General features: G+C 63.6%; 1 protein-coding gene and 1 long non-coding RNA gene across 3 annotated transcripts; one reads left to right on the top strand and one right to left on the bottom strand.

Moving 5' to 3' along the window:
• Positions 1 to 1,452: 1,452 nt before the first annotated feature.
• Positions 1,453 to 5,931, top strand: LOC142861900 (uncharacterized). The gene is made up of 2 exons (XR_012913002.1): positions 1,453 to 2,777; positions 5,664 to 5,931. It is a non-coding gene; the product is annotated as an uncharacterized LOC142861900 (long non-coding RNA).
• A 3-nt stretch (positions 5,932 to 5,934) lies between these two features.
• ALDH3A1 (aldehyde dehydrogenase 3 family member A1) lies at positions 5,935 to 14,901 on the bottom strand. 2 transcript variants are annotated; one of them, XM_075994035.1, is made up of 11 exons: positions 14,814 to 14,901; positions 12,344 to 12,510; positions 10,657 to 10,888; positions 10,013 to 10,098; positions 9,494 to 9,702; positions 8,574 to 8,691; positions 8,141 to 8,282; positions 7,338 to 7,504; positions 6,895 to 6,994; positions 6,269 to 6,399; positions 5,935 to 6,169 (listed from the first exon to the last, which is right to left on the bottom strand). In XM_075994035.1, the coding sequence occupies exons 2-11, from the start codon at positions 12,503 to 12,505 to the stop codon at positions 6,155 to 6,157; spliced, it is 1,362 nt and encodes a 453-aa protein (XP_075850150.1). In that variant the 5' UTR covers positions 12,506 to 12,510; positions 14,814 to 14,901; the 3' UTR covers positions 5,935 to 6,154. The 2 variants fall into 2 exon arrangements, with proteins under 2 accessions (XP_075850150.1, XP_075850151.1); XM_075994036.1 differs by lacking the exon at positions 14,814 to 14,901 and having other exon boundaries at positions 12,344 to 12,512.
• Positions 14,902 to 18,471: the final 3,570 nt, after the last annotated feature.

Genomic DNA, 18,471 nt, shown 5'->3' with positions numbered 1-18,471 from the left:
CTGAATAGACTAGGACCATTGGGGAAGGAGCCTTTCCCAAATCCCCAGTAGACTCCCCTCTGGCCAACTGCCCACAGCTGGGTCACAGCCTCCCCTCAGCAGAGGCTGGCTGGGAAAGCCTGTGTCATGGTTGTCTCATGCCAGAGGTCGCAGCCCCAGCAGGGGCTCAGAGCCCCGTGGAGCATATTAACAGGTCTCAATGCCCAGGCTCCATCCCAGGATGCAGGGCCCTGGGCACCACCCATTGTTGAGAAATTCTCAAGACTGAATTTCATCCGGGAGGAGATGGATTGATTTGGCATAGGTGACAACAAGGTCTGCCACGCTTGCCACATCCAGTTGGTCACCCTCGCTGGTCAAGGTGACTCAAGAGAAAGAAGGGAACCCAGAGAAGAGGCCAGCCTGCTGTCACCTGAGGGCAGTGCTGGCCCATGGAGAGCAGAGCAGAGCCCGAGCCTGGCGTCTGCCCCGTGCAGATGTCTGGAGTGTGGGTGGTGGGTTTCCTCAGCGTCTAACCTCTCTTTTCTTTTCTTTCTTCTTCTTCTTCTTTTTTTTCTTTTTCTTTTTTTTTTTTTTGAGACAGAGCCTCACTCTAGCCTGGGCTGCAATGCCGTGGCGTCAGCCTAGCTCACAGCACCCTCACACTCCTGGCTCAGGCGATCCTCCTGCCTCAGCCTCCCGAGTAGCTGGGACTGCAAGCATGCGCCACCATGCCCGGCTCATTTTTTCTGTATATTTTTAGCTGTCCAATTAACTTCTTTCTATTTTTGGTAGAGATGGGGTCTCGCCCTTGCTCAGGCTGGTCTCGAACTCCTGAGCTCAAATGATCCACTCGCCTCGGCCTCCCAGAGTGCTGGGATGACAGGCGTGAGCCCCCGCGCCCGGCCAGCCGTCTAACCTTTCTGAAGCTGGGCTTGCTGCTAGCTCAACACCAACCTTGCAGACGAGGGAGCGGCCACGGCTGGGAGCCCTGAGGTGGGCAGGGACCCCAGAGGAGTCCTGGCAGTGACCGTGCGGGCTCTGGGGGCAGGGGCCGCATTCCAGGCAGTGGGTGTGGGGATGCCTGGGTGGCAGTGTCTCCGGAGGGGACAAAGGTCACTGCAGGTCAAGGTTGGAGCACAGGGGCCCATGACAAGGGGAGCACGACCCAGCTTTCCGTCAGCTCCTCGGCTGGGCCTCTCTCAGTGCCCGTGGCTGCTTGCCCCCGCGCGGCACTTCGCCGCGGGTATTTCTCACGTCTGCTTACTCGTGCGCTACTGTCCGGCTTTGCTGTGGTGCAGCAGGCACGTTTGCTGCTCAACAAATAACCACTTCTGCACGTGGCCTGCCCCCTCTCGGCTTTGTGGCTGTGGCCCGGCCGGCCGCGGGGTGGTGCCCAGCTCTCCCTCCCTGCTCTGGCGAACCTGCCCAGGCGGCGGCGCCTCTCTTAGCTCCTCCCTGAGGCTTACTCTGTGTCGCCGAGCGCCCTGCGTCCTGCTGCGTCACCACCCCGTTCCCAGCCCAGCTGATGACTGCAGCGCCGCCGCTGGCCTAGCCCGCTGGGCAGGCGGGGCCGCCCCCGGAGCTGCAGCCCCTGTCTGCTTCCCCACCGGCCCCAGCGCCTGGCGCAGCCCGCTCAGTCAGCGCCCTGGGAGGAACACGTGAGTGGACCGACCTTCCCTCGGCTCCACAGCAGCCGCGGGACGCAAAGGTGTCGGCAAGTGGAAAGGCAGCGGAAGTCTTCTATGGATTAAGATTGTGCTTCTCAGTCAATAACTTGGAAGAGACTGTGATTATAGCAATTTTCTTAAAAATCTGAGAATCTAAACTCCAGAAGCAACAGAACAATGGAACTGAATGAGTCGCCAAGGTTGTGGTCTTTGGGGTCTCTATGCACTGTGTTCAGGGGGACGTGGATTGCGACGCCCAACCTGGGAATGTCACCTTGGTAGCACAGGAGTTGTGACCATCCTTGACCATTTTATGTTTTGGACAATAGCAAATGTTTGGAAAAGTTGAATCATAATTGTGCAAATATTTTTTTCTAGCCCATTCTTCAATCCATGTAATGGAAAGAAAAAGCAGTAGATTAAGTCATGGTATTGGGGATAGACCAAGTGTTTTTTTTTTAATCGTTGTTTTCTTTTGAGTTTAGATCTAGTTTGGAAACAGGATTAGTTCAGAAAAGGCCATATTTGGGGCATTATGAATAAAATAGGTTATATTGTAAATTGTGTCAAAATAACAACAAATAGAAGAGGAAGATGGGAGAGGATGAAGAGAGGGGATGAGAAGGAGGAGGAGCTGCTTTTGATCTGCATCCACTGCTCGAATCCTTCAGTCTGGGAAACGCAGACTGTGTCCCTGTGCGCTCTGAGCCTCTCTTCCCCGCGCCTCCTCCTCGGTCCGGCCCTTTCAGCAGCTCCTCGTGCAGAGGTTCTGAGTGGCTCTGTGATGTCAGGGAGCAGCAGGTGCTCCAGAGCCATGGTGGCCGTGACTGGCACCAGGAGATCCTGGCCAGGTGACACTGCTTCCCGGACCTCAGTTTCCCAATCTATAAATGGACTCACACCCTTACTGCGTAGGCGCTGGGGTGTGAGGGAGGGAAAGAAGGCAGTGGGTGCCGGCCACGGCTTTCTTCTTCCTCCCACCTCTGGCTGGGTCAGCGGCCGTTTATCAGAGCAGTGCCTGCTGGGCGAGGACAACCGCTTCCATCGGGACTTTGCTTGTTGTTAGCACAGCCTGAAACTTCTGGGTTGTTCTATCATTTCGAAGGGCTTGCCGTCCTCTGAAGTAAGGTAATTTCAGACAAGATGATGGCATTGTTGGGGGCAGGTTCGGAGCAACAAAATGCCAACGATGTCATCTAAACTCATTCATTGATTCATTTACTCAACAAATATTCACAGAGCACCTACTGTGTGCTGCTCTAGGCTCCGGGCATACAGAGTGACGACGACGGACAGAGGCCAGCGCCTGCCTGTGAGTGGGGAGCGATGGCCATAAGCAGAGAAACGAACAAGGCCGCGAGGGGTCAGAGCTGCCTGTCAGAGGAAACAGGCCCGTGCGAGAGGGGGAGCGGGAAAGGAGAGTCTCAGGACAGGGGTGGGGAGAAGGGTCCAGCGTGAAAGATGCCCACACCCTGAGGAAGGGCAAGGCTCGCAGGCGGCCGTGGGGTTGAGCTAGAGAGGCGCTGGCCGAGGTCAGAGCGAGGCAGGGCCTGGGGCACACGGCGCCTTGCAGGGCGGCCGTGGGCCTGAGGAGCTATTCCAGACACAAGGGGAGGTCATCTTAACATTTTAACCAGAGAGCAGTGTTGGGAAAATATAATCAAAAACAAAACCTCCCAACCCAGAGAAACCTCCCCACAAAGGCAGTAGAGAAAGGAGAGTGTGTTGCTGCCGACTGAGCACTGAGCTGGGGCGCGGCCTGTCCAACTCCTGAGCTCAAGCGATCCTCCCGCCTCGGCCTCCCAGAGTGCTAGGACTATAGGCGTGAGCCACCGCGCCCGGCCTTCAAGAAGTTTTAGGTTTCCGGAAAAATTGCACAGAAAGCATAGAGTTTGCAGCTACCAGCTTCCTCCACCCCCAGCTCCCTGCCAGTTATTGTCCCCTGATATTAAAATTTTGCATGAAGACGGTACATTTGTCACCACTGATGACCAATATGGACACATTATCAGGAACTAAAGCCCACAGTTTACACTAGGGTTACTCCTGGTGTTGTGCATTCCACGGGTCTTACCCTGTTGCCCAGGCTGGAGTGCAGTGGCCTGACCAGAGCTCACTGCAGCCCGGGCCTCCTGGCATCGAGCAATCCTCCCGCCTCGGCCTCCCAGAGAGCTGGGGTTACAGGCTGCAGGGCAGGGATCCCAGTACCCTACAGAAAAGTTTCTCTGCTCTAAAATTCCTCTGAGCGCCCCCATTCCTCCCTCCCTCCCCTGACCCCCTTTGGCAACCACTGATCTTCCTCAGGTCTCCATAGCGTCGCCTTTTCCAGAGCGTCACAGGGTTGGAATCGCACAGCGTGTAGCCTTTGCTGACTGGCTTCTTTCCCTCAGCGATGTGCATTTAAGATTCCCCCATGGCTTTTCCTGGCTGGATAGCACATTTATTTTTATTGCTCAATAAGGCTCATTTTTATTTCTGGTAAACTTTTCCCCAGATGGAAACGCCCCACCATCTTCTGGGCTTTGGGAGCCCTGGCACTTGGCGGGTATTGTCGGGGGTCTCCCTGTCGCTCCCCTGGGCTTTGCCAGCTGGCTCTGCCCCTCCCTCTGCCCGCAGGACTGGGAGTGCCTGACCTCAGGGCGGGGACTGAGCCCCAGGCATTTCTGGGGGTCCAGGGCCTGCACCTGGGAGGCGCCCCCTGAGACCCCGTGGGCGGGGGAGGTACCGGTGCAGGCAGAGAGGGAGGGAGGGAGCTGGCGAGGAGGGGCTAGGGGAGCCTCAGGGACATCACAGCTGCCTTTTGCCCCGCAGGTGTGTGGCCTGAGAGACCAGCAGGCCAGGTCCCCACTCCCCACCCTCCCAGTGGAGAACACGGTGTTTGCAGTCACAGGGCAGCGAGGAGGGGTGGGAGGAAGGAACACTGGCCTCCTGGCCTGGGGGTGCACGTCTCAGGGGGCCAAAGGGCAAATGCAGTGAACAGTAAGCAAGTGAGGGAAGGTGAGCAGAGACCTGGCAGGAACCCGGGCAACTGGTGACATGAGGGCAGAGCCCGAGGCCCTGCGCCCCCCCTCCCCCACCGCTGAGCACTCCAGGGCAAGGACTCGGCGGTACTCCCGGGGCCTCCTGGCTCATGCCAGGCTGGAGTGGGGATCGTCCCCGCATGAGGCTGCCCTGGGGGTGTGTCGTCACAGCAGAGCTGACCAAGAACAAACCGAATGGCGCTAAAAGGGTGGAGGAACCAGGTTCATTTACGCCGGCCGGCTCAGACGGGGCTTGCTACCAAATTCTGAGCCCTGAACAGAGAGTGTAGCAGTCTTTTGGACATTTCTTTTTAGGGAGGGTGCAGGGCGCAGTTACAATGTGGTTATCTCTAGCGGGGCAGGGGGTGTAGGGTTTCTGTGGACTTTCTTCCTGCCTTATCTCACCAGGGCAGAAGTTGCTGCTAGCAACTCACAGAAGCAAGAGCGGCAGCAGTTTAGTACTTGCACAGGGGCTGTTCATGGGGAGGGTTTGCTTAGTGGAATTTTTCTTTCTCTATCAGGATGTGTGAGCGCGTGCGGCCAGGGGCTGTGCACGTGCCGGGCAGCCCTGGTGGCTGCAGCCCACACCTCCACGTGTGTCCCGCAGGGCTGCTCCCCTGAGGGCTGGCGCAGAGACAGGGCAGGACTGGGTGAGGCCTCAGACGGCCTGGCCCCCGCTGGCGCCTGGGGCTCCGTGCGAGCGCAGAGCAAGCTCAGGCACAGTGGCCTTTGCGCGGAGGTCGCAGCAGGCAGGTCCGGCCCCGCAGGTCGCCCCCTGCCTGGCCCAGGCTGAGCTGCTGCTTGGTGCCTGCTCTGACAGCCCCTGGGACCCTCTCCCTGCTTCAGACGTCCCTCCCTGAGCCCGTCCTTGCCGCTCAGGTCCCCGAGGTGGCCCCTGGCGGGCTGCCGCCTAACTTAATAACGCAAAGCTGTCGGGGGGGCGAGAGTCCTGGCGCTGACCTGGCGCTGACCCGCTTCCCGTCCTCCCCCGCAGCATTCTGCACCTACCCCGGAGGGACTCCTGCTCTGGAGGCCAAACCCAGTGGAGAAGAGCGCGTCGGTCTCCTGTTTCCGAGCCGCTTTATCAGCGAGGCTGAGACCCCCGGCCCAGAGTCTAAGGCGAACGTCCGACGCCATGGGCTCCTGGCACCAGGCCCTGTGGGCCGGGGAGAGGCTCTGGGTGCGTCACCAGGACCCAGCTGCATGGGGCAGTGGGACGGGCGGGGTGGGGAACGTGCAGGAAAGAAGCCCCGTGAGCACGTGTCGCTGAGTCAGAAATCTTTATTGGTCTCTGTGTGTCCAGCAAGGGGGGGGGAGGGGGACTTGAAGAGGTGGCGCCGGTCCCCTGGAGTCGGAGTGCGCCCGGTCAGCAGGGGAGGGCGGGGCGGGGAGCTGCAGGAGCAGGTCTCCGAGGGCCGAGAGCAGCCGGGGCCCTGCACTCTGGGGGAGCGCAGCCCAGGGTCCAGGCGCAGCAGCCCCCCCCCCTCAGCGCCAGGTCGCCTGTGAGCAAGGACGAGGGGCGGGCGGTGAGGCCCCGGCCTGGCCCGGCCAGGCCCGGCCCCGGGCAGCCCCGTCTCCCCACAGACCCTTCTCCCTCACCTTGGCCTGGCCCGGGGGGTATCTGGCTTTGAGGACCTCCTCATTCAGCAGGGACCTCACCAGGCAAGAGCGGCGGTGAGAGAAGGTCTCGAAGCTCTTCTTGCCGTGGTAGGACCCCATGCCACTGTGCCCTGTGGGTGCAGCCGGCTCAGGCCTGGGTGTCCTGCCCTCAGGCCTCCCTCCCCGCCCTATCTGGGTGTACCCTGGAGCCCCAGCACCCACCTCCAGGTTGGGCCTCCATCCCTCACGCCCCTTTTCTGAGCCTCCTGGGGGTGGCAGATCCCTGGAGTGTCCCCCAAGGTGCCCACACCAGGGACAACAGAGAGTGCCTGAGAGAGTCTAACCCCAGCCAGGCCACGGGATGGCTGTTTGACCTCCTCCGTGAAATGGGCCGGCTGACCCATTTCCCACCTCGTGACTCCCACGAGGTGACCTCTGGGAGCCTCTAGGCTCCGGGGTCGCATGTGGCTGACGCACGTGCAGGCGGAGGCCAGAGGCCCGGACAGGAGACGTTAGTGGGAGCCTGAGGCCCGCGGCTCGGCCTCTCCCCTCCCGAACCCCCTGCGGGAGCGTGCCCAGCCCCTGGGGCCCGCGAGGGGCAGGCAGGGCGGGCGGCCCAGACTCACCCACGCCCCCGAAGGGCAGAGTGTGCACGGTGATGTGCGCGATGACGTCATTGGCCGTCACCCCACCGCTGGACGTCTCTGCGATCATCTTCTTAATCACCTGTGCGGAGCCCCAGCCGCTGGCCTCAGTCTCCTACCCAGGACGCCCCAGGCCACCCTCCCGCCCCTTCTGGGCGAGGCCTGGAGCCGCAAGGACACGCCGGTGGAGGCGGCGCCCGGCGCTGTCTCCCGCCCCCCCGCAGGTCGCGGTCCCCAGCTCCACGCGAGGAACACAGGACGGCGGCGACCGCCCCGCCGCGCGGGAGGAGCCCCGGCTCAGACGCGGGAGAGCGGCTCGGGAAGGTTCGGTGGCTCGCCCGAGGCCACCCCGCCGGCGAGCGCGGAACGCAGGTTTGAGCTCGGGTCCCGGGCCCCGGGTCCTGGGGGGCGGCGCCCAGGCCCACCTGGTCGCTGTCGGAGAACACGTAGAGAGCCAGGGGCTTCTCTCGCTGGTTGATGAACTGCACGGCCTCCTCCAGGCCGCGCACGCACACGATGGGCAGCACGGGCCCGAAGATCTCCTCCTGCATCACCGGGGCCCGTGGGTCCACGTCCGTGAGGATGGTGGGGGCTGCGGCAGCACGCGAGCGGGGTCAGCGCACGGAGAGCCCGGCCGGCCGCCGGCGAGGGTGGGCGCCTGCACCCCTGCCTGGCCCCCCTCCACACGCAGCCGCCGCCCGGCGTCCGTCCTGGCCGGCCGGGGGCCGGGAGCTCTTCCCAGGGCCCCGCCGCGTCCCCGCTCCGTCCTGGCATGCCACAGGGGACGGCTGCGACTGACCGTACCGGGGGACCAAGGTCTGCCTCCAGGGGCCAGGCGCGGCACCTGCCGACCACCCGAGCCCCTGCCAGAGCTCTTCTGTCTCCTCGACAGATCCGGGGCCCCACGGGCCCGTCCGGTGACCCGCCTGCCCGGGGCGCCGCCGGCCCTCACACTCAGCACACCTGGGGCCCCGTGGCCTCTGCTGTCCCACCTCCCGCCGCTGCTGCAGGGGAGGGGCGGAAGCCGGAGCCCCCGTGTCTCTGGGCGTTGTGGGGAGAGGGGCTTCCTGGAGCCGTGCTCGCCGCCCCTGAAGGCCCAGGCTCTGCGGGAGCCACCTGTGTCCCCACGCGGCTGCGGCCGGTGTCGAGTGCGCCTGCCCACTCGCTGCAAACCTGAGGGGACCCGGCAGGCGGGGCGGCGGGTGGCGCTCTCTGTGGGGGCACGCACCTATGTAGCGGGAGGCAGCGTCCCCGGTGCCCCCGAGGGCCACCTTCTGGCCCTCTATCAGGGCCATCACACGCTGGAAGTGCCGGGCGTTGATGATTCTTCCGTAGTCCCGGGACTTCCTGGCATCTTCCCCGTAGAACTCCTGTGGAGGAGAGGCGGGGGCTCCGGGTAAGGACGCGGACACTTGTCACGGCCAAAGGCCACACGGGTGCGTGTCAGCAGTGACTGTCTGGGTGGCGGGGTTCTGGGTAGACCTTTTCTCTTCTTCTTCATGCTTTCTAATCTTTTCCAAATTACCTACGGTGAATGTGCACTACTTTTATGCTCAGAAGGAAAGAAACACCGCGTTTCCGGAAGCCCTAGAACCCAGTCACGCCCAGCCGGTGCCGCGCGGCTCCTCGCCCCGCCTCCCCACCCTCGGGCCCACACTCACTTTCAGTGACTTTTTGAGCTTCTCCACGATCTGGTTCTGGATCGAGGGGTCACAGAGGATGTAGTCGGGGGCCACGCAGGTCTGGCCGCTGTTCATGAATTTTCCCCAGGCGACACGTCTGTGAAAATTCCAGACCGGACTGAGTCCGGAAGGCTCAGGGAGTGCCCTGAGAACACACATCTCACTCCGTGCACTCAGGGCCAGGTGCAGTGGCCTTAGTCCTGGAGGGGAGCTCTCGGGTCAGCAGAAGCCACAGGCTGTGACTCTGCCACCAGCGAGTCCGCCTAAGTGGCCCACTCACTGCTAAACACTGGAGCAGACCCGACACCCCGCCCGTGTGCATGGCCGTCCTCGCCTCACTGGTGACTGGTGGGGAATTTCTAGAGGATGCTAAGGGTGGGCGACCTTTGTGCCTCTCTGATCACACTCCTAGAGCCCAGCAGGGCCGGGTGTCCCTGCTACTCGCCCCCCTTTCCCCCGCACCTCTGGGGGCCGCACATGTGGGATATGGGGTGGCCAGAGCTCTGGCTTGGGCTAGAAAGTGTAGGTAGGAGTCCTGCCGCAGCCCCTGAGCAGCGATGGCCCTCTGCCCCCCGGTCCTGTCCTCCAGATCTCAGATCACCCCTGCCCTGGCAGAGGGCTGGGCCCAGTAAAGGTCTCCGTGTCCTGAACGCCCCACGGTGGCTCTCCCTGCAGCCTCTGCTCGCAGCGCCACGCCACTGGGATGCCCCGCGGTGGGCAGAGCTCTGCCTGGACCCCTCCAGAACGCTGCCCGGGCTCCCCGTGCCTCTTCTGTGCGCATGGTCCCCGTGAGGCAGGGGCCGTCTGTGCCACTGAGAGTGGGACGGCAGCCTGAGGCGTGGTCCGCGCGCTGGCAGGCAGAGCAGCGGCCGCTGCCTGGGCAGGCCCGCGCCCCTCACCGGCAGGCCACGTCCAGATCGCAGTTCTTGTCCACGTAGCAGGGGCTCTTTCCTCCCAGCTCCAGCGTGACGGGGGTCAGGTGCTTGGCAGCAGCCGTCATGACGATCTTCCCCACCCCTGTGCTGCCCGTGTACAGGATGTGGTCGAACCTCTCCTTGAGCACCTCCGTGGTCTCAGGGACACCCCCGTTGATGACTGGGAACAGATCCTTTGGCAAGCAGACAGGGGCGGGTCAGCAGAGACCAGACCCCTCTGGCTGCTGCAGGCCCGGGAGGACAGTGGTCGAGACCAGCAGCCCCACCGCCCCACAGCCTGGCACCCCACCCAGGTGGCCAGTGGCAAGTACACCCCCCTCTCCCAGCTCAGGGGCTCTAGTCGCCCCAGTGGGGAGGGAAGCTGCTAGGGACCGTTCTCACCCTGCCCAGGGCTTGGCCCTTTGCTCCAAGAATACGCTATTTCTCAAGGCCTGAAGACTTGGCCTCCCACATAGTGTCCCTTGAGCCCAGAGGGTGCCTTACCTTGTCCAGGTACTGAGGGACGATGGTGGCCAGCAGGTTCGCCGTGTTCTCACTCAGCTCCGAGGGCTTGAGGACCACCGCGTTCCCTGCAGAGCACTCGGAGTCAGGCCTGCGCCCAGACTACCCCCGCCGAAGGTTCTGCCCTCCCAAGACTGAGCCTGGAGCCTCCCCTCCACGGTCTGTGTCCCCGGAAGGGAGGCCGGCACGTGAGCACTGCCACAGGAGCACATGCAGACACACACGGGCACGTGCTGGCCAGCGCTGCCCCGCCTGGTCCCTGGAGTCGCTGAGATGTTGGGAGGAGAGAAGGAGAGGAGAAAGGGGAGAGCAGTTCTCGGGGTCTGGCTGGGAGAGCAGCGCCGGCCCCTCTGGTGAGGACGGCCTGGCACAGATTCGGGGAGCAGCTGCTCCCACACACGCGGGCAGGGAGAGGTAGGCCCCTCCTCGTCCTCGGGGCTGGACACCTGCGCCTGGCGGGTCGGGCACTGGGAGGCCTGGCTCAGTAGTTTGGTCCCTGCAGCCTCCCGGGACAGACCCACCAGCTGTCACCTGACCGCGGCCCCCTTCCCACAGGCCCGAGCCCCTCCCATGGGGGACGGTGCCCCTGGGGACCCCCCAGCCCCCGGGACCGGAGCCCACAGGACCTGCGGCGATGGCGCCCACCGCGGGCTGGATGGTGAGGTTGAAGGGGTAGTTCCAGGTGCCGATGATGAGCACCACGCCCAGGGGCTCCGAGTGGATGTAGGCCTCGTCCTGCTGGGTCTGCGGGGTCTTCTCCACGGGCTCGTCTGCGGCCCACTCGGGGAGCTTCTCGATCACGTGCTCGATCTCCTCCAGGACGTACACCACCTCCTCGTAGTAGGAGTTCCACTCGCTCTGCAGCCGGGCGAGAGCGGGGCGACCCCGGTGCTCACCTGCCCAGGGAGGCCCAGGGCGGGGGGCAGCCAGCGGAGGCGCCGCGCGGGGCAGAGCTGAGGATGAGCCCTCGGGCCGATGGGTCTGCCAGGGCCCCTTTCTGCCGGGCTGGTGCCCAGGCAGGGCGGCGTGAGCCGGGTTGGAGGTGCCTGAGGGCGGGCAGGGCAGAGGGCTGGCGACTGACAGCCAGGCCTGGGCGGGGCGTCGACGCGAGAGCCACAGGTGAGCAGGCGGTTGTCTGGGGAGGCTTGTGGACCAAAGCGAACCTGGGACCCAGGAGGCAGCCCTGGGACCACCTTGAAGAAGCGGGGACGGGAAGAGGCTACCCGAGAGAGTTAGGAGGAAAGCCAGGGGACCCTCAACCCGGGGAGGAGGCAGTGGGCAGGAGACCGCGGGCTGCTGGGAGCTCAGGGGGGAGCAGAGAGGAGGTGCGGACAGCGGATATGCATCTCTTTCCGGAACTTAACGGAAGCTATAAAGTCAATGAGTGGGCTTTCTTTTCTTTTCTTTTTTATATTTTAGAGACAGGGTCTTGCTCTGTCACCCAGGCTGGAGTTCAGTGATGCCATCATAGCTCACTGTAACTTCAAAGTCCCGGGCTCAAGCGATCCTCCTGCCTCAGCCTCCTGAGTAGCTGGGACTACAGGGGCGCAGCAGCACGCCCGGCCAAGATTTAAATGTTCTGTGCAGACCCAGTCTCACTGCGTTGCCCCAGCTGGTCTCAAACTCCTGAAGGGATCCTCCCCGCACCCCGGCCTCCTGTAGTGCTAGGATTACAGGGGTGAGGCCGCCATGCCTGGCCAATTGTCTTGCATTTTGTTTTGTTTAGTTTTAAGATGAGAAGTCTTGGGAGATTTCTTTTAAAATGCAGGAGAAAGAGGTGGGGTATTGGTGGGGTCGGGGCCAAGTCAGCGGGGGCATGGGCTCCAACACTCTAGACCCGCAGGGGCACTGTGTCTCTCCTCTGGGGAAGGTGCAGGGGGGAAGCAGGTGCCGGTGGGGTGGGGCGCATGGGGAGTCTTTGTGAACCCGAGGCTCTGACTGTGCTCAGGGCAGGGCTGGGACTGCCCCTGTGAGGACAGGAGTTGGGGGGGAGGCCGCGTGCGGCAGGGGCCGAGTGGGCCTGCGGGGGCTGCGGCGAGGAAGGAGGGCCGGGGCAGCGGGGCAGAGCTGGGGCGGGGCTCGCGCTGCAGGGAGCGCCCGGCGGCCCGGGCGCGCGCGGGGTGGGGCGCGGCGGGACCCAGGAGGAGAGGGCGCTGCGCCCCATCCGCGGCCGGCCGGCGGTCTGGGCGCGCCCCACTTCTCTGGCCTTTCCCAGCCGCGCTCCCGCTCTGCCGCAAGGCGGGACGGCCGCGCCCACTGCGGTCCCGCCGGCCGCTGTCCCCCTACGCGCGGCCGCCCGCCCTGCGGGGGCACCTTGTGGAGATCCGCGGCCAGCGCGCCCGCGATGTCCTGCCGGCGCTCCTGGATCATGCGCCGCAGCGCCTCCAGCTGCTGCACCCGGAACTGCAGCGGGCGGGTCCTGCCCGAGGCGAAGGCCGCCCGGGCCCGCTGCACGGCCTCGCTGATCTTGCTCATGGTGCCTAGGGACAGAAAGCGCCTTGCGGCAGGGGGCACAGGACCCGCGCCCCCAGCCGGAGCTGCGCCCTGCCTCCAGCCCAGTCGCGGGCACCCGGGCACTCGCTGCCGGCCACTGCTCCCCACTGCCTGGTGTCCTGGGAAGGGAGGACCCCCAGAGCCAGGCTGGACCCCGGGACGGCAGCCTCCCGGCTTCTTGCCTTCTCATGAGCCCCCCGACTCAGCCATCTATCTGGGCCCTTCCGGCCGTCTCGATAGGCCCCGAGCGGGTGACGCTCCTGGCAGTGAGGCCATCCCCAGCTGCTGGTGGCTCCCTGGCAGTGTGCTTGGGGCAGGGCCCTTCCTGGCCCCCCTCCAGTCCCGCTCTGCTGCCTCTTCCTGCTTGCAAAGCTGGTGACAGCCCCAGCCGAGCACTCCCAGAGCCCTGCACACCCGGCCGGCCGCTCTCCAGATTACGGGGAGGAACATGGGTCTGGCGCCACACCCACGCTGGTGAAAGGAAGCCCGGCACAGCCTTCTGGCTCCACCATCCTTCTCCAAAGCACCGGGCACTTGGCACAGCGTTCCAGGTGCGAGCGTGGAGGCGAGTCCTGCCACCAGTGCAAGAAGCCGCACTGGCGAATCGGGGCAGCCCTGCTGGGCGCAACTTGGCGATGTCTAGCAAAAGCGTTTCCGGCATATTTGTGTGTGACACAGAAGGACCACGCTCAGGAGTTCGTAGTGACCGCAGGGTTCCTTAGCCTCCATGAGCAGAAGTCACGACAGCGGGTATGTAACAGGGAAACGCTGGGAGCGCCCTCAAGGCCCGTCAGGAGGAGGCAGCGGGAGTGCACGCGTGCTGCGCGCCTGCCACGGGTTGCTGCAGCGTCCCGTGCCGAGCCGGAGCGAGCTACTGGGCGTGTTTCTCACGGCCCTGTCTGCACCAGCTGTGTCCCAGGTGCCGGGATTTAGGCGCGCTCACGCGCGCGTGCGCGCACACGTGTGTGTGTGTGTGTGTGTGTGTGTGCGTGTGTGCGTGTGCGTGGGTGTGTACGTGCATGTGCTCACGCATGCAGGAAAGGACCAGAAGGGTAGCCCGCACCGTGATGGGAACATTGGTGCGGTGGAGTTACTGGTGATCTTTGCTTTCATCTGCTGTGGCGTTGTATTTCTTGCAATGAACTTGTATTTTTTAAAGGTTTGTTACATTTTTGAATAGGCAATACATGCTCATGGTACAGAATTATAAAAGATACAAATGGGAACAAAGAGAAAAAAAAGTAAGTCTCCCTTCCCTTCTCTACAGGGAAGCCGCCAGGACCAACTAGTTCCCTGCCCCCTGGCAGAGGTGCTGGACCACTTGCAGGCATGGCATAACTTTTGACATCAGGGAAAACATAAGGATATTTCCATTTTGCAAAAGCAAAACAAAAACACCCTATACATATAACACATGATTATGTCATAGATAGATAGATACAGCTAAGGATGTTGATCCTGCTCGAATTCCAGCAAATGGCTCTGAGCCTTGGCGGGCCGCGGGCCCCTCCCTAGGATGACGGGAGGCTGGGGGTCCCTCAGTGGAACTCCCTGGCCCTGAGGACCAGGCCCCTCCCCTGACCATGACCTGAGCCATACAGCCCCGCAGGAAGGCCCCTCCTATGGCCAAACCGGGACAACAGCCAGGGTTAGCCACCCCCCACCAGCCACCCAGGCGGGCGGCCCAGGTGGGAGGAGAGCGGTGTGGGTGAGCGGGGCCGGGCTGGCCCCCAGCGTCCCGCGCAGAGCCGTGGGCTCCGCGAAGGACGGCCGGCCCGGGCCTCTCCCGAGAAACAGGGCTAACACGGCACCTTGCCGCGGAGCCGTCACGCAGACTCAGGGACACAGGAAGCCTCTCCCGTGCCGCCCGGCCCTGCGGCCCTGTGCCCGCTCCTGTCGCCCCTCCCGTCCTCCCAGAGGCTCCAGCAGCGCCCGTGACGAAGGGACAGTTAGGGGTGCGCTTTACAGATGAGGAAAGCGAGACTGAAAACGTTAAACGGCCCGTTTTTGGTCTCACGGTCGGCGAGTGGCAAGTCAGGGGCCACATCGGGCCGCCTCTGCTGCCCCCGGGTGCGTGAAGGAGGCGGCCGGCACAGCCAGGCCCCTCGCGCGCCCGACGGCCACTGTGGCCCCTGCTCCACGGGCCTGGGGGCCTCCTGGAGAGACCCGGCCCCGGAGGAGGCGGAGGACTCTCGCCCCGGGGGCCTTCGCCCGAGGGCACGCTCCACCCGGCTCTGCCTTCCCAGGGAGGAGGCGCGAGCGCGCGCGCGCCGGGGAGGGAGAGGATTACCTTTGGCGCAGCCTCTCCCAGCGGCCCGGCCCGAGCTCCCGGAATGAGCACGAGCCAAGGGGGGCCGTATTTAAGGACCCTCCTCCCCGCTGAGTCAGCCCTTGGAGTCCCTGCCCAGGAAGTTTGCGTGACAAGAACACAGTGTGCGAGTGTGGGGTGTGGCGTGGTCCGGGCCCTGCTCCCTGCAGCCCTGGCGGTGGGGATTAGGGCCCGGCCCTCTGCTTTTGCTCCTCTCCAAGCCGAGCCCAGGAATGCGCGGGAAGCTTGGGCGGGGCTCAGGGCAAGCTTCAAAAGCAGCTGGGTGTTTGCCTGTTTGCCGGGGCTCCAGCCTGGCGCGCTCTCCCGGCTCCCCGGCGACGTGAGGTCAGCAGCAGGTGAGCCCCAGCCACAGAGAGTGTGCACGCCCCTCCCAGGACACCCACGCCGGCCACCGCTGTGACAGCCACCGCTGTGACAGCCACCACTGCGCCGGCTCCTTCATGCCCTCCTCAGCCCCCCACCCCCGTGCACAGGTGCAAGGGCCTCCCTGAGGCTGAGCCCCCAACCCTGGGGAGCCCCAGGCTGGGGGCTTTCTACCAGGTCCCCTCGGACGTGGGGGGTCTGCCCTCCTGTGCAGTAGCAGAGTGGGGGCCCGGCCCAGCGAGACCTGCAGGAAGCTCCCTCTGCGCGGGGCACGCTCGGGAAGGAGGAATCCAGAAGGCCCCTTCCTCTGCCACCGACAGACGAGCGCCGGGCTCCACTCCGTGCCACGCCATGGGGAGGAGGCGGATGTGGTCACTCCTCACACCTCTAGTGCCACCAGGGACTCAGCCCCTTCCTGCTGGACACTTCCTGCCCCTCACCTGCCGACGGGCTGGGCTACCCACATCAGGTGTCCTCGCCTCCCATTTCACACAAGGTCCCCTACAAGATCTGCTCCTGCCCTCCCACCCCTCTCACCTGGAATGCCCTTCCCCATCTAGCCACCCACATGGCTCTGCTCGGACGTCACGTGTCAAATGGCACCAACCCCTCATCACTCTGTCCTCTTCCTCCACTGTTTCTCCTCCAGAGCATTTGCACATATCCCCGCCGCATGCCACCTGTCTACTTATGTTGTTTCCTACCTGTCCCTTTGCCTGTGCCAGCTAGAATTTGATTTATTCACTGCTGTAACCTCCAACACCTGGAATAGTGGCGGGCACATAGTTGATGCTCAATAAATATTTATTGAATGATGGAATAAACAGAAAATTTCAAAATAACATGAAAACCGTAGTGCCCAGAGTATGCAGAGGATGTCAGAGGGGCCCAGAGGGGAGTCCCGTGGGAGGGAGCGCTGTCTGAGCTGAGCGAGAGGTATCCGGGCAAGGCGCAGCAGAAGCAGAGGCAGAGGGGCAGGAACAGAGCCGTGTGTCTGCTGCAGCTTGTCGCCCACGGCCGTGACCTGTACACTGTTGCCAGCAGGAGGCCTGTGGGCAGGGCGGGCTGAGGGGTGGGGGCATCGGACAGACACGCGTCTGACGCGTGCACTTTGGAGAATCCCCACGGACAGGGCGCGGGGTCAAAGAGGTCTAGACTGAAAGCTGCAGCTTCTAGCAATGCAGGCAGGAAATCATGAGACCCCAAGCAAGACTGACAGAAAGGGGAACGTTCCAGAAACAGTGTAAGGGAACATCAGGGGCACCTAGTGCCTGGGGTGCCTAGACTGGGGGTGGGCTCAAAGTGGGGCGCCCCCTGACACGGGAAGACCGGGGTGGACCAGGCCCGTGCTGCCACTCTGTCCCCCGTGTCTGCTGGCAGCACCGGGCTCTCTTGCAGGTGACCCCCTTCCCCTCTTCTTGAAGGCGCAGGGAGGCGGCCGACTAGGCACCCTGCTCCAGGCTGGCCAGGGGTGGGGGTGGCCCCCCGCAGCCTCCCTGACTCTCCCGAACGTGGACCTGGCAGGTGGGGGCAGCGGGCGAGGCCGGGGCCTGCGAGCTGACTGGTGGGGGCGGCGGCTCCAGACGGCCCCGCCCCTCCGCGAGCAGCAGCGAGCGCGCGCGGCAGCGGGGGCCGGGGCCAGGACGGGCCGGCCTGCTGAGCGCTGTGCCAGGGCCAGTGGCCGGGCCGGCGATCGCAGCAGGAGCCGCGGGGCCGCCAGAGCCAGGGGCCTGCACGCGGTCGAAACCCATGGAGAACAAAGTCCTGCTGGCCGGTTCGGTTTGGGGTCAAAGTTTCAGTTCTGGCTCCAGCTGGGGTTGGGGCAGAAACCCTTGCAGATCTGCGCTTGTCAGACTCTCTTCTCTGCAAGCCCTGACGCTGTGCCCCAGGCCTCCCCCGAGCCTGGGCTGCCCTCTCTCTCCTGGGCCACTGTCATCACACCTGCCTGCTCTCCCTGAGTGCAGGCTCAACTCCCCACCAGACCGTCGCCCCCGTGGCTGCCCGTGAGACCGTGGGCGACGAAGCCCCGAGCATGTCTCCCCCGCAATCGACACCCTCCGGTGGCTTCCTACTGCTCTTGGGAGAAACCTCCCGGGGCCTTGATCTCGGCGTGGCCTGGCTCCTGGCTGCCTGGCCAGCCTCACTTGGTACCACTTCCCACCATTTCCACTGCATTCCAGTCCTCCAGCGCTCCTTGAATGAGCCAGGTGCCTTCCTACCCCGGGGCCTTTGCACACGACGTTCTCTCCCTGGGACACTCTCTCTTCTACTCTGCGTTCAGCTAATTCTTGCTCATGTTCAGATCCCAGCTTCCCTGACCCCTCCCTCCCTTGACATACCCGGAAGCCGGCACAACTTGCAATCATATCTTTGTTTTCCTTTCCTCCTTACCCCCACCCCCTGCCCCACCCACTGCAACAGCCACAGAGGGGGTGATCTCGGCTCCGGTCCAGTACCACATCCCAGCCCTTAGCACGGTGCCTGGCACGAGGGGGGCCTCTGAAGATACGGAAACAGCCCAACGTGCCACGCGCGGGGCAGGGTGGGGTCTAAGCAAAGACCAAGGGAAAGGATCAGCCATGTAGCAGGGCAATTATCCACAAATTCACCTACAACTAGCAAAAACGTGTTAATTGAATGAGTGGAAAGTAAGTTTGCTTAAATTTCAAGGAATGTTTAGGGAAGAAATATCTGATGGGAGAGGGAATCTTTAGAAGGGAAAAAATCAGGCAGCGGTCTCGGGCCACTCTCTCCCTGCCTGCTCAGAGACAGGGGCGGGAGCGCCTGCTGCTCGGGGCCGGGCCCTGCTCCTGCTCCGCGATGGCCACTCGGGGCGGCTCGGGCCAGCAGCAGGAGGGGACCCACTGTCAGAAGGGGCCTGGGTGCACCCGAGTAGCAGAGGCAAACTTTGATGCAAGTTAGAACAGCCTCTTGGAATTAGGATGAGCAAAGTCTGTGACGAGATCCTGATCCCGAAACTTGAAACCGTAAGCTAAACAGGAAAAGCCGCGCAGGCTCCCCTGGCGAGGAGCCGGAGGCCGCCTGTGAGCACGCGACGGGGGTGTTCGGGAGCACCCGGCCCCGCCGGGACGGAGCTCTCTCCAAGCGCAGGCCTGGCATGGCAGGCCGCCCTCGCGAGTCGAGGTGCGACTATCACTCGTTTGGAGACAGACCAATCGACCAGAAAGGGCCGCCAGCCTGGAGAGCCGCCTCCGAGGCCAGCGTGTGCAGAGCCCGTCACAGAGCTACGGGTAGG

The sequence above is a fragment of the Microcebus murinus genome, chromosome 18, assembly GCF_040939455.1.
Source record: "Microcebus murinus isolate Inina chromosome 18, M.murinus_Inina_mat1.0, whole genome shotgun sequence".
Classification (NCBI taxonomy): Eukaryota; Metazoa; Chordata; class Mammalia; order Primates; family Cheirogaleidae; genus Microcebus; species Microcebus murinus.
The sequence above is the reverse complement of the archived record's forward strand: the minus strand, read 5'-3'. Positions and strand labels throughout refer to the sequence as shown.

Coding starts and splice junctions, on each gene's coding strand:
- ALDH3A1 (XM_075994035.1), bottom strand. CDS start 12,505: ATGAGCAAGATCAGCGAGGCCGTGCAGCGGGCCCGGGCGGCCTTCGCC. Junction 7,505..8,140: donor CGCTGCCTCCCGCTACATAG/GTGCGTGCCCCC, acceptor GTGCTGCCGCAG/CCCCCACCATCCTCACGGAC. Junction 6,995..7,337: donor TGTTCTCCGACAGCGACCAG/GTGGGCCTGGGC, acceptor GGCTCCGCACAG/GTGATTAAGAAGATGATCGC.